The sequence below is a fragment of the Actinia tenebrosa genome, unplaced genomic scaffold (assembly GCF_029948245.1).
Source record: "Actinia tenebrosa isolate PJP-AT-01 unplaced genomic scaffold, QUT_ActTen_1.0 PGA_scaffold7__59_contigs__length_16204524, whole genome shotgun sequence".
In the NCBI taxonomy this organism is placed as follows: Eukaryota; Metazoa; Cnidaria; class Anthozoa; order Actiniaria; family Actiniidae; genus Actinia; species Actinia tenebrosa.
In genome coordinates this window covers 6,479,857-6,499,248 of record NW_028292584.1, presented here as the reverse complement: position 1 = coordinate 6,499,248, position 19,392 = coordinate 6,479,857, and the positions used below count along the sequence as shown (strand labels likewise).

Below are 19,392 nucleotides of genomic sequence, written 5' to 3'. Positions count from 1 at the left end.
GTCTTGACTGTAATAATGTATAATAACAGAGGCAGACCCAGGAATCTGAGAAGGGAACCAGTGAAAATTCAGCATCAGAAAAATCTTACACTATGCAAAATGAAAGTAGAGGAGGTCTGGGGCATGCTCCCAATGAAATTCTTAAAATATGGTTTCTAGAAATGCTATATCCTGCATTCTGGCAATATTGCGTACAAAAAAGGTATATAAAAACATGCATCCCAACTAAAAGCGTAGGCCAAGGCCCCATCAGCTTCCCTAAATCCACCTCTGATGAACTAAAGACAACTTGAGATGAACAAGAAAAAATATTTAATTTGATATGTAATTCTAAAGTGTTCTTTATACATCATGGTTATTAAAATTTATATAAATTTATGATAATAGAAAGCTATTTACATTATTAGCCATTAATAAAAAAATATTTTACAATTTAAACAATCAAATTCATTTGTCATTTTTCAGAAGATAGTATTATCAAAAACATAATTTTGTAATATCCCAACATTTCCCTACTTGCAGAATAAGTACCATAGTGACTCAGAAGAAGAGTTCGGTGACATTTCTTTTACCTTTCCCTGTTTACTAATTCTCCAAATTATTTTTTAATTTGAGGAAAGAGTTCTTAAAGTACTTAAGACGTTTCTCCGTCCATGTAAATGTCTACCCAATCTTTCACTCAAAGACAAAGGAACGAAAACATCTTCCAACGGTGACTCGCTGTTTTCCTTTTCGTCAGTTTTTTCTAGCGAGTTTGGCGTAGATACTTCTTCATTTTTGTGTATTGAGCTGCAAACCTGATGTTGTTCGTGAGTGGATGGTTGTAGCTTGGTTACTTGTCTAATGTTAAAGTCAGATTGCTTTGTCTTTAGTTGACTGGCTGTTGAATTGTACTCTATATTCTGTAGTTTGCTTCGTATTTTCGCGCCACTGGTTTCAGTGTACTTAGGATGAGTTTGGTTTGGTTGAGTTTGGTTCACATCGTTGGTAAGACAAGGAATCTTCATGTCCAAGAGTTTACTAGATGACATCTTGCCTTTCATCTTCTCGAAGGTTTTAGTAGACGACATCTTTCTTTCTTTTTTCTTTGGCTTCTTAACATTTTCACCTGATTTTGTTTCTTCTGCTTCTTCTTTCTCATCACCAGAAGCAGAAGCAGTAGCAACACCATCACCGCCACAAGCATTTTGATCACTATCACCAGAAATGCTAGCACCTCCTCCACTGGAAATGTACCATGAATTGTCATTGCCAACACGGTCATCACCGCCACCATGATCACCACCACCAGAAGCAGCAGCAGCAACACTGCCACTACCGCCATTTCTACTGTCAACGTACCATGAATCATCACCAACATCACCATGATCACCGCCACCAGAAGCAGCAGCAGCAACAACACTGCCACTACCACCATTTCCACTGTCAACGTACCATGAATCATCACCAACACCACCATGATCACCACCACCAGAAGCAGCAGCAACAACACTGCCACTACCACCATTTCCACTGTCAAAGTACCATGAATCATCACCACCGCCACCATGATCACCACCGCCAGAAGCAGCAGCAACAATACTGCCACCACCACCATTTCCACTGTCAAAGTACCATGAATCATCATCATCACTAGAATCGCTAGAAAAATAGACCCTCTGAATGACTTTTGTTTTCAGATTTGAACGAATGTTTTTCTCACGATGCAGCCGACTTTCTCGACCCAGGGACACCCTTCTTGCATTTTCTCTGTTTTCACATGACAAAGAAACAGCTGACGAACCACCACCCTTTTCTAGCGACCTGTCGCTGCTAGGCAACGAAGAGGCACTCCGTTCATCATAGTTGACTGGTTCTTTCTTCATTTCAATCGCATTCTTTGCGCCAACATTTTTCATTTTCCCCGAGGCCATGTGGCCATGATAACCAGCTTTGGAACATATAGTTTCCTTAGCCAACAGCACGAGTCCTAGTTCTTTTTTTACTTCTTTTCCGTTCAATGCAGCATCAGCCTTTGCTTTTTCCAAAGGATGGATTTCGCGCTCTGTTCGAGCGCACGAATTCCCCCTTCCTAAAGCCGTCATTTCAACATCAGATTCTACATGTTGGCTCGTTTTTGTATCGTCTTTCCTAGAGCTAGCTCCTTCCAAAGCAGGTCTCTCCAAGACACGCGATAACTCTTCTTGCCCCTTCAGGCGACTATTTTCTTTGCCTCGTGATTTTAGACAAACATCACGCTCTTCTTCGTCCTCACTAGATTCAATTAAAACAACTTGTACTTCATTGTCTATTTCGTTCTTTTCTTTGCTTTTCTGTATGTTCTTAGTATCTACTGAGTCAGCATCAACAGGAATGTCTATCTCCACGTTGTGACTGTTTTTACTGCATTGTGCTTCTATCCTCCGCGCAAGAGGAGCAAAAAACTCACAGACCAAAGAATCAGACATCTCATCTTCGGAAGACGTATCGCTCGAATCTAAAAGGTTATCCATTCTATCGACATTTACTTTTAAATTTTCTTTGCATTTCGAATTTTTCTTTCCATTTTGGACTTTTGGAACCAAATTATGTTTCTTCGCATATTTTGCTTCCTCACAATGGTGTTGCTCGTCTTCTTCTTCATAATGTTGTTGTTGTTGTTCGTGTCTTTTTTGTTTTTCCTGTGAACCATGTACGACATTTTCATCATCTAGTGATGGGTTACCTGCATGTTTGTTCTGCATTTTTGTCTCTGCCATTTCGTCATCATGGTTTAGTTTTGTATGGTTCGTTGAATGTCGAAGAGAGTCCCTCTCTACAGCCAGCGACAAGGCATCGAGATTACTGCAGAGTTCTTCCACTGGATTGCTGTTATCGTTTGGCAAGTCTTTTGAATTATCTTTTGCTTTTCTTTTACCTAAAGAGTAAATAATTAATAAATGAACGAACATACAATGAACGAATGAACGAACTTATTATAACATAGGCAAGATATAACGCATGCTCTGATTGGCTAATTTGCTATGTGAAAAAAATGGATATCCCATAGAGATATCCCATAGAAATGTTTTTACGGTGAATCGGCGAAAAATTCACCATTGGTTCGCTAGCCGTAGCAAATAGCAAAGTGTTTCGTGACTCAAAACTAGAAATATGGCTTCTTTTCCATCTAACAAAGATTATGAGCTTCCTAATTTTGATTTTGAGTTTGAACAAAACATTGAACCCCCAGTTAATAAACAACAAACAAATTCGGCTACGCTTCGAGCATCTCTTACGCTGCTCTCGTGCTTCCAGAACTGGATATACGCACGCTCATTATGGACCATTCCTTAACGAACGAATGGATGATATTATTAATCTATAATAACTATTAAAATCCAGCTTTTTTTTAAATTGCGTTTGATATTCTAACGTATCGTGATTTTACTTCCCCCCCCCCCCCCCCCCCCCAACTTCCATCGATATTCCAGTGCAGCTCAGAAAAAAATTAAATACCTGACTTCTTGGTCTTTTTGTGGTTTTGCAATACTTCAAATTCCTCTACAAGAACAGGGTAGACCTGTCCGAACAGCTGAAACATCAAAACAAAAACAAAAACAACAAAAAAACCCGATTATTTGCAATCACTTGTCTATTAGAGCGGTTTTTGTATGAGGGGGAACGTATGGTGCTATAACTTACACGGTACACGGTCCGACAAGTTGAGACATTGAAATTGCTTCCCATATGAGTATGGTAATCGTATGAGTGGGAAACATACGGTACTGACTTACAGCACGAACACGGTACATGCTGTAACATTGAAATGTCTTCCCATAAGAATGGTTATCGTATGAGTGGGAAACATACGACCCTGACTTACAGCACTTACACGGTACGATATGCCGTAACATTGAAATGTCTTCCCATAAGAATGGTTATCGTATGAGTGGGAAACATATGGCACTGACTTACAGCACGAACACGGTACATGCCGTAACATTGAAATGTCTTCCCACAAGAATGGTTATCTTATGAGTAGGAAACATAAATTCCCGGTCTCGCCGCGTTAAATCCTCACCCTGTCCAAGGGATCGGGAGGTTCAATTGACTAGTTTTTTTTCTAATCCCATTCCCATCAAATAAGGAGTGCAATACTGCATTCTCACCGATCTTGTTTCTATGGTAACGAAGGTTGATTGACAGGCATCCCCAATGTCATTATTCTTCCAAAGGACTTCATAACATTCGATCCAGTTCTGAACTCTAGCCTTGACAATTCTGAAAGCCATAAATTGAAGGTTTTTCAATAAATAAATAAATCGCCCTTGTATAGCGAGGGTAGACCACTTATTAGTCTAAACCTTCTTATGGTCTATCACAAATTCTGCACTGATTGGCTGAGTACCAGTAGTGTATTAGTGATATACCACTATTAGCGAAAAGTAACGGTTTTGAAAACCAAAACAACTATTTAATTGACAAATTTGTAGCTTTATACTAAAACAATTAGACCTCTCACCTCTTGACTCGCAACCAATCCGGTTGCGGGTCTAACTGTTAAATAGCAATAACTATTGAAGATTAACTTGGAATTTAGAATTTGATTTTTGAGAAGGGACCCTCAAGTTGCAAGGTTCTTCTTTCTGTTGCTTTTGTTTGTTATTGATGTTTGTAAATGTTGTTGTTGTTGCTGTTACGTGTTGCTAATACTGCTGTTGCTATTGGTTCTGCTATTGTTGTGGTCATAGTTTATAATTGGTGTTATCTATATTGCTATTGTTGTTCTTTTCGCATTTACCTTTCAGGAGTAACAACGCATCTTTGGTTACAATGTTTAACAGACATCCCCTTTTCCATCTGCCAGTAGGTCACAAGAGGTAAAATCTGCAAAAAGAATGTGGGGTATTTTATAAAATAATTATACAGCTTCTCATTAATCCCATATAGGTAACTGTCCAATTATTTTCTTAATTGGACAGGTCTTGCTGATACAAGATTAATTAGGCAGCTATATGATTAACAGGTAATGGGATTTCATGCTGTCCAATTAAGAAATAATTAGAATCGAAAAATTCCTCTGACTGCCAAATTGGACTCGGCCTACGGCCTCATCCAATTTTGTCAGTCCTCGGAATTTTCCTCGTCCAATTATTTCTTAATTGGACAGCATGGAGTCTTATTACATATACTAACTGTTATAAATTTCGTGTTCTGATTGGTTGGGAGCACGTCTATTATGAAAACACACAGCACGTGCGCGCATGCACTCATAGACTGCGAGTGGTCCCACTTTTCCCTCCAGACTCAGTAAAGACGAGTGTTTTGGTTGGGATTTCTGTGGAAGCGCGCGGAGGACACCACTCGTCTTACCGTGGAAGGGATGTGCGTGGGGTCGTTATTGCTTGATTCCCAAAGTGGATCCATTACTAATTGGTATCAAGTATAGATGAATACATAAAACTAGAAATGCTATACCTTTTCTGTAGTGTAGTCTTCAGGCCACTCCAAATAATTCAAACAAAACTCCTACGAATAATAATAAAACATTACAAATGAACTGATTTTTCAGTCATGAAATTCTGCTTCAGCATCTGCTAGTCAAACGTTCTCGCCAAAAATACAATTAAAGGTCACATAAGAAAAGAAAGTCCTGTTTTTACCTGTAATCCTTTAACATCGGGACACTTGTTGCCCTTTGGAATTGTTAGGTGCTGTGTTTCTAGTTTAGGACACATGAATTCATTGATAACCTGTAGATTTTTGTAAAAAACAAACAAACAGAAAATGTTATTATTACACTTATCATATTATTACAGTAAATTATTATATAATCAAATCATTAAATTATTAAATTATTATATTATTATATTGTTATGATTACTATATTATAATATTATACTATTATATTATTGTATTTCAGACACATAAATTCATTTATAGCCTGTAGAATATGTAAAAAAAACAGAAAATGTTATTATATTATTATATTATTAAATTATTATATTATCATATTGTTATGATTACTATATAACTATATTATATTATTATTTAACAATTATTCGCCGAAGGCGAAGTGATTATCGGGGAATACTTACCGAGACGCGAGCCTTCCAGCGGCAAGGCAAATATTCCCCAATAATCACTGAGCCTGAGGCAAATAATTGTTTTAATATGAATACACAGGTGATTCTTTCAAAAAAAGAAAAAAAAGAAGATAAAAGGCATTTTTTTTTGGGAACAGCAACGAAGCGGCTGGCCGCCATTTTGGATTTTCGCTCGAGGTGATTATAGTGTGACAGTGTGAGTTTCTTGACCAATCAGCGCGCGAGATTTTCAATAATCACCTGTGTATTTTATTATATTTCAGACACATAAATTCATTTATAACCTGTAAAATATGTATAAACAAAAACCAGAAGATGTTATTATTATATCAAAGCTATCATGATAACATTTGTTCATTTGTCTGCTATGTCAGGAAAACAAAGAACTGATACTCAAATGAATGACACATGGTTGGAAGGGGCGAAATATTACACATACCGTATATACTCGAATAAGCACCTCCCCGAATAAGCGCCTCGCACCTTAAGGGGGTGCTTTTTCGAGGAATCGCGCATAATGCTACAATCTAACTAAATCGCACACATTTTAATGAATAAAAGTTGATAGAACACATGTACACGACGTTAATATATAGAAAATTAACATAATTGCTTCTTCTCGTCATAGTATACTAATACCAGTACTGTTGTAGTAGTATAACATTAATACTTAAAAAAAAGCAAACTTTGACAGTTGTGTACGCGTTTCCTCCCATTGAATAGGCGCCTCCCTCGAATAAACGTCTCCCCCGAATAAGCGCCCCGTTTTAGACGTGAAAAATTTAATAAGCGGCGGGGCGCTGGAAGTGACCACGAGATACTTTAGCGATCGATAAGAAAATTAAATTGATTTATTGTACATCACTGAGGTGGCTCGTATGAGGGTAGTTTCTGATAATAGTAATTGAGAATATACTGTCTAAATTTTATCAGCGACAACGGCGTTGGATTTTAATGAAAGATATCCAAGGTAAATTTCACTAAACTTGATAATCTGTAATTATCTAGTAATCTGGATTATCTGTAGTTATCTTTCGTTTTTCAAGTAAAATTAACTAGGAATTGCCCTATTTTACTATGACGTCACATCAAAACAATCTTTTGTTTAAACGCAAAGGATCATGGTCGTCGGAGGGGGTCAATTCAACGCAAATTCACCGAAAATTGTTCTAAAACCCGTGTCAATTCACGAAGAGAAGTAGAATAGCCAGCAAACGCTCAGAATATTTTTAGTACATATTAACACATATTATATCTGAAAACCAGGCCATTTTAGATTAAACTGTTTCGCTAGAAGCAAATTTCGTTGAATTTTCTATTGGATTTGGCGATTCTATCCCCCACATAAACAAGCAGTGACGTGTCATAGAGAAATAGGGCAATTCAAAGCGCAAAAATGTCGGCCATGGAAAACCACAGGAAGCCCATACAAGCTTTGATAACTGAATGCAATTTTAACGAAAAGAATAATAATAAAAGCTAATATTTACTCACATGAAGTGTTATTTACGTCGTCCTTGTTCTTTAGTAGTGATTTCGAGCCATTTTAGCGAATTTTTTAAATAATTCTCTTCCCCTCTATACAAGAAGACAAATGGCTCGAAATCACTACCAAAGTACAAGGACGACGTAAACAACACTCCATGTGAGTAAATATTAGCTTTTATTATTATTTTTTTCGTTAAAATTACATTCAGTTCTCAAAGCTTGTATGGGCTTCCTGTGGGAAAACTTTGTCGAAGAATTTTTCAAGAACAAAACTAGCCCCTGGGGTGGCTGGTCGTGGGTTGTGTACATGTGACAAAATTCCTAAGTGGGAGAGGAATAAGGTCGAAAACAAAGATTCGTGCGAAGAAAACGATGTAATGCATTTCGATTTCATTTTTCACTTCATAGTTTTTTTGTTTGTTTTTTGTTTTTGTTTTTTTTTTTTTTCATTATGGGGAACATTATCTCCTCTCCCCTACCCTACCCTCTCCTCCCCTCCCTCCCCTCTCTCCCCCTCCCCTCCCCTCTCCTCCTCTTTTCTCCTCTCCCCTCCCTTCCCCTCCCCTCCCATATTTAGGTTTTATTTGTAATAGACCGGGCGAAAGCCAATCAGAAATCGCTTCTTATTTCGGGTCACGGGACCAAGAATTCTGGCGCTGTTTCACAGACGGTTACTTCTAGGGAATTGTTGCACAACTGTAAGGCAAATACAGCTCTCCAGACAACGCAAAAATGAACTTGAACGTTGACATTCATAACGATGCCTATGCTCAATGCTACAAGAGTTACCTCGAAAGATCAAGCCAACGAGATGCAGATAAATGTTGTCTACAGCAAAAAATTCCAGCAGAATTACATAAGCTACAACTTGGCAAAGACAAGCCGAGGTTCAGCATACTCAGTATTGGGGCTGGAGATGGTTTTTTTGATCAGGAAATGCTGAAGATTGTGCTAGAAAAATATCTGAATGCAGGCGACAAACAGTTGCAAGAAGTTGAGATCCTGAATGCAGCAGTTGAACCAAATCCTGCGCTCCTTGGCCAATATAAAGAATCCATTGAAAGGTCATCTGACGGGTCAAAAGGCCTTTCAAATCAAAGGTCTGTTAAGTTTGATCTGAAACTGATGTCATTCGAAGGATACGCAGAGAGTAAACACGATCAAAACCAGTATGACTTGGTCCATGCCATACACAGTCTATACTATGTGGACATAGAGTCTACATTGAAGCATTGCTATCACAACGAACTGGGAGAAAAAGGATTGATTGTATGCCTGCTTGGAGACAATTCCAATTTAACAGCATTAACAAGTTTGATCTTAGATAAACATCGCCCTGAATGCCAAAGAAAGCCTTGGAGCAACCCGCCAGCAAATGTTATAAGCATAGCGGAAAAGAATTCGATGAAGTATGAAAAGGTGGTTGTTCCTTTCAAGGTTGACATCACAAGCGTTTTCGATGAAAGTTCTGAGGAAGGACGTCAGATGCTCGACTTCTTCACGCACGAAAATAATTATCGTCAAACAGCCGACCAAAAGGAGCTCAACGAGGTTTTGAAGATGTATCGAGAAATTTCTACGGAAGATGATAATGGAAAGTTGATCGCAAACGGAACTCACGTACTGATATTGATTTCCAAAAATCTCCAAAATCATGTAATTGTTAATGATGTGTAATCAAAATTTCAATAAAATCAAAACTGATACTGCCTATATAAGTTGTTGCTAAACCAAAAAAACAACAAACACTACAGGGAGCCCGGCTTGGTGATGAACACCAGTGTTTGTAACGCGTATCTTAATACCGTGATAAATTCAAATTCAAATACGTAACGCACGCGTTACGGGGCATCTAACACTATTGCATAACAAGTTCTATTACGTAGTGACCGTTTCAGTATATGGGTGTATTGAGTTACGATTATTATGTAATGTCATCAATATATGAAACGTGATCGTTTTACCGATTTGGCATCACCAAGCCGGGCTCCCTGTGACACAAGGTCAGTGTTCATCATGGTCAATAATTATTCATGGCACATCAGGTAAACATCACATGATTTGAATTTTGCAGTTGACATTGCTGTACCGTCCAAAGATCGATAAAACACTATGATGCATAAATTTCAATTTGATGAATGGCGATAGAGTGACCACAGTAAATCCGTGAAACTTTAGTAATACTAAATAGTATTTCCATTGTTTTCTATTTTTTAACTAGCACTATTTTTAGTGTTTCACGGATTTACTGTGGTCACTCTATTATTAAAAAAATAGCGCTTATAAAGCGCATGTAGCACTGCTAGTAATCGAATTTATAGTTTCATAGAAATTTGTTGAAGATATCTATTTAAGGAGTTTTTGATGTGGTGATATGATGTCGTTTTATGTTTTATATTCGTTGATATAGTATACAGCTATTTCAAATAACTTTGTCATCTTCCAAAGGTGGCGGGCGGTAGGCAAAAAGCCACAGGAGATAGGTCATTCCAAGATCCAAGAATAGCTGGAATGACTTGTGTTTCTGCTTCTTATTCTCAAGAACATATAGACCTTAGTGTTGAGACCGATTCAATCTTCTTTGTGTTCAACCTTACCATGTCGGAATCAGGCGATGACAACGATTATTGAATTAAGTGTATATATAATACGAAGATAAAAACTGTGGAAGCATACAGAAATAGTATTAAATGGCAGTAAATCATACTTTCTTTTAATCAAACAGTTATCGTAGATTGATAAGTTTTACACCGTAGTGAAAATAGGAACTGACGTTTCGGACGTTAGTCCTTCGTCGGAGTCAATAGAAAGTAAGAGTGAGAGAGATGTTTATATAGTAGAGGAGAAAGAAAACAAACCAATAAGAAAAAAGCAAGCCATAAAACAAAGGAAAACAAAAGGATCGAAAGCAACTATAGGTGAGAAATAACTTAATTATAAGCGAAGAATTCGTTCATCCCGTGGGGATTAACGGTGCCAAGTGAATGAATTAAGCGCATTTCTTTTGTTTTACGATGATTGTTGCTGCCGTGGGTTAAACACAGACCAAAAACAATAGCATTAAGCTCAGAGTGATTAGCAGAGTTAAAGTGCCGAGCAACTGGTTTAGATAAATCTTTCTTGCGAATGTCGGCGCAAACGTAAGAATTGCGAAAAAGGAATAGAATTGAGAGTGTGTTTAGGGTGTGAGGAGGAATAAAGTAAATATGAATGAGAGTCTGTGGGCTTATAATGAATAGTGGTATGTGGTATGGTAGATGATTAGCAGAAATACTCACAGAAATGTCAAGAAATGTGACAGAAGTTTCACTAATGTCCAAGTGAATTCAAGAGCTGGGTGAAAATAATTGACATAGAGAATAAAAGAATCTAGGTCTTGTTTTGAACAAGAGGTAGCACCAATACAATCGTCAATGTAGCGACCAAAAAGTTCAGGTTTAATGCCTGGATAGAGATCAAAAATCTGTTGCTCGATGTAGCCAACAAATAAATTAGCATAGCTAGGTCCCATTTTGGTGCCCATAGCTACACCGTTAATCTGTCGAAAAAAGCGGTCGCCAAAGGAAAAACAATTAAGGGTGAGAACAAGTTCAGCTAAACGCAATAAAGTAGGAGTGCTAGGTTCTAAAACGGTGCGACGATCAAAAAAATGTTTGAGAGCATTGAGACCTTCATCATTAGGAATGACGGTATATAAAGAATTAACATCCATGGTAAATAAAAACTTGGATTGAGAATTTTGAAAATGAAAGTCATTAAAAATCCTGAGGGCGTGATTAGTGTCTTTAATGTAGGTGGGTAGAGTCTGAACGATAGGTGACATAAGAGAGTCAAGAAAGCTAGAAATAAGTTCGGTGGGACAACTACAAGCTGATACAATAGGACGGCCAGGATCATTAGGTTTGTGAATTTTAGGTAAAAAGTAAACATGAGAGGTGCGGGGAGTGTTAATGATAAGATTGTTGGCAGTAGCTGGAAGACTGCCATCAGAAATAAAAGAGTTAATAGTGTCTTTGACAGTTTGCTGGTAGGTAGGTGTGAGGTCTTTGTTGATTTCAAGGTAAAAATTGGTGTCTGAGAGTTTTTTTAATCAATTCCTCTTTCGAGCTTCAGTCATTTTGCGATAGGATTTTACAAGATATAGTATTCATCAATGCTCAATATTCCTCTTTCGAGGCTCAATCATCCCACAATGGGGCTCAATATTCCTCTTTCGAGGCTCAATCATCCCACAATGGGGCTCAATATTCCTCTTTCGAGGCTCAATCATCCCACAATGGGGCTCAATATTCCTCTTTCGAGGCTCAATCATCCCACAGACTCAATATTCCTCTTTCGAGGCTCAATCATCCCACAATGGGGCTCAATATTCCTCTTTCGAGGCTCAATCATCCCACAATGGGGCTCAATATTCCTCTTTCGAGGCTCAATCATCCCACAATGGGGCTCAATATTCCTCTTTCGAGGCTCAATCATCCCACAGACTCAATATTCCTCTTTCGAGGCTCAATTATCCCACAACGGGGCTCAATATTCATCTCTCGGGGCTCACTTTTCCGGTAATGAAGCTTAATATCCTGCTTTCGAGGATGATGTATTTCTTTTGTTTGCATGCTTCTGGTTCTTGTTCAATGATCCATATCTCTGTAAACATTGGCCTGTTATATCTCGGTTGAAACCTTTCAATATCAGTTTCTCTGCTTGATCGTGGACCATGACGTAGTTTTCGGGAAAACGACGTAACGACGAGTAAACAACGACATTTATACGTTTGAGCGTTGATTGGTTCCAAGGGTGCGGAAATTTTCGAGAAGATACGAGAAGTTATTTTTTTCCGGTCCGGTATCCTAAAAAATCGTGCGTTCTGATTGACTGTTTGAGCGGGCGTTATTTTGTCAGTATCTGCCCGCGCGCGCGGTCCGGTATCATTTGCCGCTAAACGACAACACAAAACGATTACAAAAACAAGTTAAAAAATATTGATCGTTTCGCTTGGTATCGGATCATATGATACTGCTACGAAATGCGGTATTGGGGTTTCTGTAAAGGTTTAGTTACTCACGGACATGGATCGATAGTATATTTTACAATAACTTACAAATTTCTCGCGCACTGATTGTTTTTTTTTTTTTTTTTTTGTTATCATCAATAAGAGGACAGGCAGATAAAGCTGACGTCAACGAGCGCGCGTGACAATTAATTACTGTGACAATGTGATGACGCAATTTATCGTTAATAAGGGGGCTGACACAAAAAAAACTGATGTCTATTTGTTAAGTAGTACTATTTTATAAAATAACTAAGATATAACGCGCGCTCTGATTGGTCAATTACCGTTTCCTATAACTCAACATAGATCGTGAGGAAATGACGTCAGAAAGGCAAGCGATGTTTTATTATTTCTTTTCAGTTAATCGTTAGTTATATCTTAGTTATTTTGTAAAAGAGATAGAAAACTCCCCTTGCTTCTGCTATGTTGAGTTAAACAAGCACTTGGGAAATTGCTTGAGCCCTCGAGAAGTGCCGAAAAGCACCTAGCACTTCTCTCGGACGTTTTTTCTCTCGGGACAATTTCCCGCGTGCTTGTATAACTCAAAGTAGCACGCGATCGTTTTCTTTGTCTTCATTGAATGAGTGTTGCAAAACTGGTGATGCAGTGAAGCAAGAAAGAATTTGACTCACCGCTTCGTTGGGGAATCCAGAAACTTTTGAAGCTTTTCTGAACAAAAAAGGAAAATGTATTAAATGCTACATAAAATGATCAAGTCTGGCTGCATGTCATGATTATCTATAAAGTGAAAGACAGGGAAAGGAAAGGGAAAGAGAAAGAAAAAGAAAAAGAAAGGATGGGTAGAAAATTGCAATAGAAAAAATAAATATATAAGGGAAAGAGGGGAATAGAACGAAAAGAAAAGGAAAGGAAAAAAAGGAAAAAAAAGAAAAGGAAAAGGATGACTAGGTGCTAGAAGGAAGGAAGAAAAACAAAATGGATCGTCAAATGGAGAAAAAATGTAGATTTAGGGCGTTTCCCATTAAATTGCACCAATCGGTCTGAGCGGCCAGTTCTCAAATAGTATGCGTTAGTTCTAAGAACTGGTTGGGACATGTACCAATTGAGAATAGCAGGGGCGGCGGAAGCTGAAAAACTTTGGGGGCACTGAAATATTGTATTTAACGCTATGTGATAATGACCACTGTTTTGTTTGATTGCAGACGCATGCGCCGTAAAACAAGGACTGAGAAACAATATTTTGTTGGGGGCTCTGCCGCCCCTGAACTGGTCACTTGAATCAATTGGTTCTAACAAAGTGGTTAGGAGACCACATTTTTTTGAAAGTCAGCTTTTTGGGGGGAAAATTGAGTCTTCGAAAGTCGTTAATGCACTTACTGCTTCACAGTTTTCTCAATCTTGGACATATCATCTTCACACACTTTGAAGTTGCTCCAGTCTTGAAATCTTTGAAGAATAAAACAGATAATTTGTGTAGATTGACTAACTGTTAAGAAAAACTAAACCTATAAATAACTAGGTCCCTTCTTGGGACATGGCTTTGAATTTGCCACTAAACCACTGGAATACCATAGATTTAAGGAATATAAAATGCACACGGATGTCTCTGTACTGTAATATAAACACACTGAGAGCTATAGAGCAAGAGAGAAACAATAAACATAAGGGATAGTTGAGTGCTTCTCTTGCTTCTTGAGCTCTGTACTATTACCAGAGAATTTATATCACAGTACACACACTGTAAGCAGCTGTTTAAATTATATTGCTTATATATAACATTTTTGAACAATTTTGCATGAATGTCTGTCGTCTTATATGAACAAGGTGTAGAGCAGAGCAGAGGTGTAGTCTAGAGCATTTATGTCACTGACAGTACACACACTATAAGCAGCCGTTATATATTGCTTATACATAATGTTTTTGAACAATTTTGCATGAGTGTCTCTCTGTCCTCTGATATAAACAAGGTAGCCAGCCAATCAGTGGGTGTTATATCTCCAATATTTTATAATATTATAGCATGATTATAATGGTACCTCTGAAGTAGGTTAACACCTTGTAAGGCTTGCACGAGTTTCAATCCCATCTCTTTACCAACACCTGGTACTCCTTGAGGAAGATAGTCACAGCCAAGAAGAATAGCAAGACTGACAAGCTTTTCCCTGTTCAGACCTAGTATTCAATTATGAAACAACAATAGAAAGTCAGAATATGATGCAGGCCAGAGCTGCATAGTTGTTCTTTTACTTCCCTCCAATGTCCCAATCATTTTCAACCAGCCCATGGCAGTCTTTGAGTATAGTCTAAATGGGTAACAGTATTTTGCATGGAAATTCAAAGAATTTTTTGCATTGTCTTCATACCACAGTTTGCATTTAGGCACAAACACCAGACATCAAAACATGTTTATCTGGCTTCCAAAACTTTCAAATGAGACTGCCATTGAAATCGATAAATGTTAAAACATTTTTAGCCGACAAACAACAAGTGTCAAGGAGCCAGTTAGAATAGCTTTGATGCCTGGTTTTGCATGCCTAGATCATGCAAATAAAAAGCTTTACATTAAGAAATAAAGTATTTTTTACATTAAGTTTAACTTACAAATTTTAGTCTCAACATCATCCATACAATAAAAGTCCATCGTGCACTCCTAGTTAAAGACATCAAAAAATTATGATCAATAAACTTAGTAAAAATGTACTGCAGTCAGCACAAACTGCTCATGTAACCTTTCTGAGAAACATATTTAAGAATATAATTTTAGACTTGAATATAAAGTTTTGCAAGCTGTGATTATGAGACAATATTTGCTGCTTAAGCAGTAATTATAAGGTTTCTCAAAGTTTGCCACAGTGGAAGTATACATGTATAATACTAAAACGTTTTTTCATCCAGAATTTTGTCTTTTCTCTGATATACAAGCCTAATAGACCCCTTGCACTGAGTCCTGAGAGGAATTGTTCTGGAGGACAAAACAATGGATGTTTTTTTTTTGCATAAGAAAAGACGGCCTATTGTTTTGTCCTCCAGAACAATTCCTCTAGGAATTCAATGCAAGGGATCTATATTATAGAATATACTAAAACAATTATATACCTTAGGCTCTGGGAATATAGGGAATATTTATCTTGCTGCTTAAAGACTATGCAGCTTGGTAAATAATACTTGATATCCACTTTATTACTGATATTATTATTGTTAATTATTATTATTGTTGAATATCTTTAAATCTTGTATGGCTATAGCATTGACTTTCTCATGAAGGTATAGAGTGAACTTAGACCTTTCTTTGGATGTCAGAGATACAACAGTCTTCACTTTAAACTTGGATTTTTGGACTGACATGCTTGGTCATCACATTTTGAACAAAATATGAAAACAAATCCCATTTTTTATGTAAAACGAACATATCCACAATTGCTCAAAATTGGTCATATATATCATTGTTAAATTGTACATTATTTGTAGTATGTCATATTTGTTATGAATTTGTTCTTCACAGTTATTTGAAAATGTACATCCCACCTTTGAATGTATGAATGATAGCTACATAATATATCATTTTGTACAAACTTAAAAGCCATTCATTTTTATTTCACTTCATATTTCCATTTATTTTAATATTGCACAGTTACTAATACCTTGTTAGTAATGCACAAGTCCTTGTAAACAGTTCTTGCTCCATATAGAAAAGCATCCCCATCATTTGTAATGCATCCATCAACAATCTACAATTATATTATATATATTAATCAAATCTGGTTAACAGTTCAATGCTGACTGAATATATATTAATGCAGGTACATGACATATTTAATTCATTTGACTTTGGCACAAAGGTGGAGTGGCATATGGAATGGGCCTGAAAAGTGTTTGCAATGAGCAGCTTATGAATGGCATTAAAGTGCTACTCTGAGGAAAATCGCTCAAACTTGGATTCAGCTGAAACTTCCTAAGAATACTCTTTAAAGGTCCAATAATCACTGTATGAAGTGTTTTCTCGATATTCAGGACGAAAGTATGATATTTTTACGATTATTTTTTGGAGTCTGTGACGTCATACACTCAACATCAAACATCGTTCCATACATTTCTTTGTAGTTTGTGATCAAAATATCAGTAGTAAAGGGAGAAAGAAATACCCAAACACCCCAAAATATAAATTATAGTCACAAGTAATGTGAAATAAGCACATTAGTCACCCTTTGGGCTTCATAGGAATAAAATTAATTAAGGATTTATATACAAAGAAATATATGTAACAATGTTTGACGCTGAGTGTATGACGTCACAGACTCCAAAAAATAATCGTAAAAATATCATACTTTCGTCCTGAATACCGAGAAAACACTTCATACAGTGATTATTGGACCTTTAAAGAGTATTCTTAGGAAGTTTCAACTGAATCCAAGTTTGAGCGATTTTCGTCAGAGTAGCACTTTAAAAACAAATGTCCTTTCCATAATAATTGTATTTATTATAGGTTACAATCATGAAACTCAGTTAATAATGTCAGATCATGATAAGCTGTAAGCTATTTTAGATTGACAAAGATGCCGTACCCTTTTAGCATCCATCCAAGCACAGAGTGCCTCAGCTTCACCAGCACTTTCTACATAGGGTATTCCAAGTAGTTTAAGCAAAGTTGTACACTGGAATCAAATACAATATCTTTATTTATTTGTACAATTACATTGACAAGAGCATAGAAAACATATTTAGAAAAAAAAATTGGAAAATAGCAAGAAAGGAAAGACGTGGAGATTTATTGTATAGAACGGTCTGAACCTAGGTGAATGAATGTTAATCGAAGTAATATGATCATCCGGGTGGATGTAGTCCTGAGAAGGACTGTTTGATGTGACTGATGTTTCAACAACCTGAGCGGAAGTCATCTTCAGAGTCAAGTGAAGCTTATTAGAAACAATAAAACCGCCCACAACACCGAAACAGTGACTTGCACTCATTAGACCGATGCAGCCAATTACACTTCTTCATGTAATTAGGCTATTGTTACCGTGGCAGTATAAATATGACCAATCTGACTTTTATTCTTCACTTGACTCTGAATATGACTTCCGCTCAGGTTGTCGAAACGTCAGTCACATCAAACAGTCCTTCTCAGGACTACATCCACCCGGATGATCATATTACTTCAATTAACAGGGGAGATTTACTAAAATAGAAGACTTATAAATAGACCTCAATCTAGCCTGGATGTAATGTTTTCCCTTTTCAGACCAAATGTCATTTTCTTGAGAATACAGAAAGATTCATTGTTCGAGTTGTATCCATATATTCATGTGCCTTCCCATGTGCAACCATTAAAGACCCATTGCCACTTACCGTGATGCATCACAATTTGTTTACATTTTGAATCGTGTCACCACTGAAAAAAAAAATTCTAACCTTTTGAATAAACTCTTAAAAGAATGTAAAAGAATCATTATTGTGCCTTAGTGCTATGTCGGAAAAGGATTTAATATGAAGTTATTATTCAATATATGAATCTTTGAATTTCATGGACCACGAAATTCATCTGTGACCGCGGTGCATCACGGTAAGTGGCAAAGGGTCTTTAAACAAATAAAAAACACTCTAGAGAATGACACATGGTCTGAAATATGAATTCAAAACATTATGCCCAAGCTAAAAAGATCTATTATGAGAAAAATAATGAAATATAGAAGTTTACCACCTTCCATACATCAGTTCACTGGTCAAACACAAAGCATTCAATCAAGGCTGCGAGTTAGTTTTTAAAGGATTATTAAAGGAAATTTGAACCTCACAGCCTCAGTTGAATGCCTTGTATTCGACCAGTAAAAGTAGATGTATGGAAATTGGTCAGTATTGCTGATATTATAGCACAAATAACTCACCTCATTTACCCAGATCCTAAAATTCGATCGTCCTACTTTTTTCCTCTGTCCTTTGGCCACCCCCCTCCCTCTTCCTCTATCCATTCCTTTATTACCCCATCCATCATAAGCATGGCGAGCTTCATTCCTCTTAACAATAGCTTCCCACTTCACTTCAGGCGCATCCCCATCAACCACAAACACTAACTTCACTCCAACTCGAGTTAAATTCCACACACGAAAGAATAAATTCCTGAGGTGAGGTTTCAGGATATTGGCTTTGAGTCCTTTCGAACCTTGTGCTTCACATATCCAACCACTTAAATCCACACATAACGTCTTTCCCTTCAGCGATGCCAGGTCTCCTTGACGTTTCACCGGTTCTAGAATATTCCATAGTTGTGTAACTCCCATCGTAGCTGGAATTAGGCCATTTTGATTAATTTTTGACGTGATTTTTCGAATTAAGATGAAGAAAAATTTTGTCGTATGAAAATAGAATTTTGATTTCAGGCGCGTAGAACCCAGTCTCTCTCAGTTTTGCATCGCGTGATGTATTATGGGTAGTTTTTGTATGATCGAACAAGAGAAAAGCCGGCATTTTTCTTTCCAAAATTATTAAAAAATAAGAAACATATTTTTGGAAAGTTAAAGCGTTATAGTATTTAGTGCTTCCAAGATATGAAGGATTAAAGGAAGGACTTTACTGCTGAATTTTGCAGTCTGGACTAACCACAGGTAGCCCAAGGCTCTGTTTGTGTATCAGGAGATAGAGAACATATGGACAAAAAATTCATTGGAAAAGGGAACTCCTTAAGGTATGCAATTTTCTTTTTTTGCGAAATCTTCAAGGACTTGAACGCGTATTTGCAATTGAATAGTTATCCTAAACTTGCGTATACCGAATATACTTCATGGAAAAGAGCGTTTACCCATGGGCGACACCGAAGCTATTTTGGGTCTG

The 19,392-nt window shown here is 37.2% G+C and overlaps 1 protein-coding gene across 3 annotated transcripts; it reads right to left on the bottom strand.

Moving 5' to 3' along the window:
* LOC116306446 (uncharacterized) lies at positions 1–18,900 on the bottom strand. Of its 3 annotated transcripts, none has more exons than XM_089040367.1 (13): positions 18,450–18,900; positions 17,130–17,219; positions 16,209–16,295; positions 15,169–15,217; positions 14,604–14,739; positions 13,945–14,013; positions 13,239–13,275; positions 5,625–5,714; positions 5,440–5,490; positions 4,763–4,848; positions 4,131–4,242; positions 3,478–3,553; positions 1–2,896 (listed from the first exon to the last, which is right to left on the bottom strand). In XM_089040367.1, exons 1-13 carry the CDS (start codon positions 18,840–18,842, stop codon positions 606–608), a joined length of 3,567 nt encoding a protein of 1,188 aa, XP_088896493.1. In that variant the 5' UTR covers positions 18,843–18,900; the 3' UTR covers positions 1–605. The 3 variants fall into 3 exon arrangements, with proteins under 3 accessions (XP_088896493.1, XP_088896494.1, XP_088896495.1); XM_089040368.1 differs by lacking the exon at positions 18,450–18,900 and adding an exon at positions 17,914–18,430; XM_089040369.1 differs by lacking the exons at positions 15,169–15,217; positions 17,130–17,219; positions 18,450–18,900 and having other exon boundaries at positions 16,209–16,242.
* Positions 18,901–19,392: the final 492 nt, after the last annotated feature.

Bases quoted from the DNA above. Each gene is read 5' to 3' on its own strand.
- LOC116306446 (XM_089040367.1), bottom strand. From the start codon at position 18,842: ATGGGAGTTACACAACTATGGAATATTCTAGAACCGGTGAAACGTCAA. The intron at 17,220-18,449 runs GTGAGTTATTTG...ATTTGATTCCAG, and splicing joins TTAGGATCTGGGTAAATGAG to TGTACAACTTTGCTTAAACT. The intron at 2,897-3,477 runs GTATTTAATTTT...TTTACTCTTTAG, and splicing joins CAAAAAGACCAAGAAGTCAG to GTAAAAGAAAAGCAAAAGAT.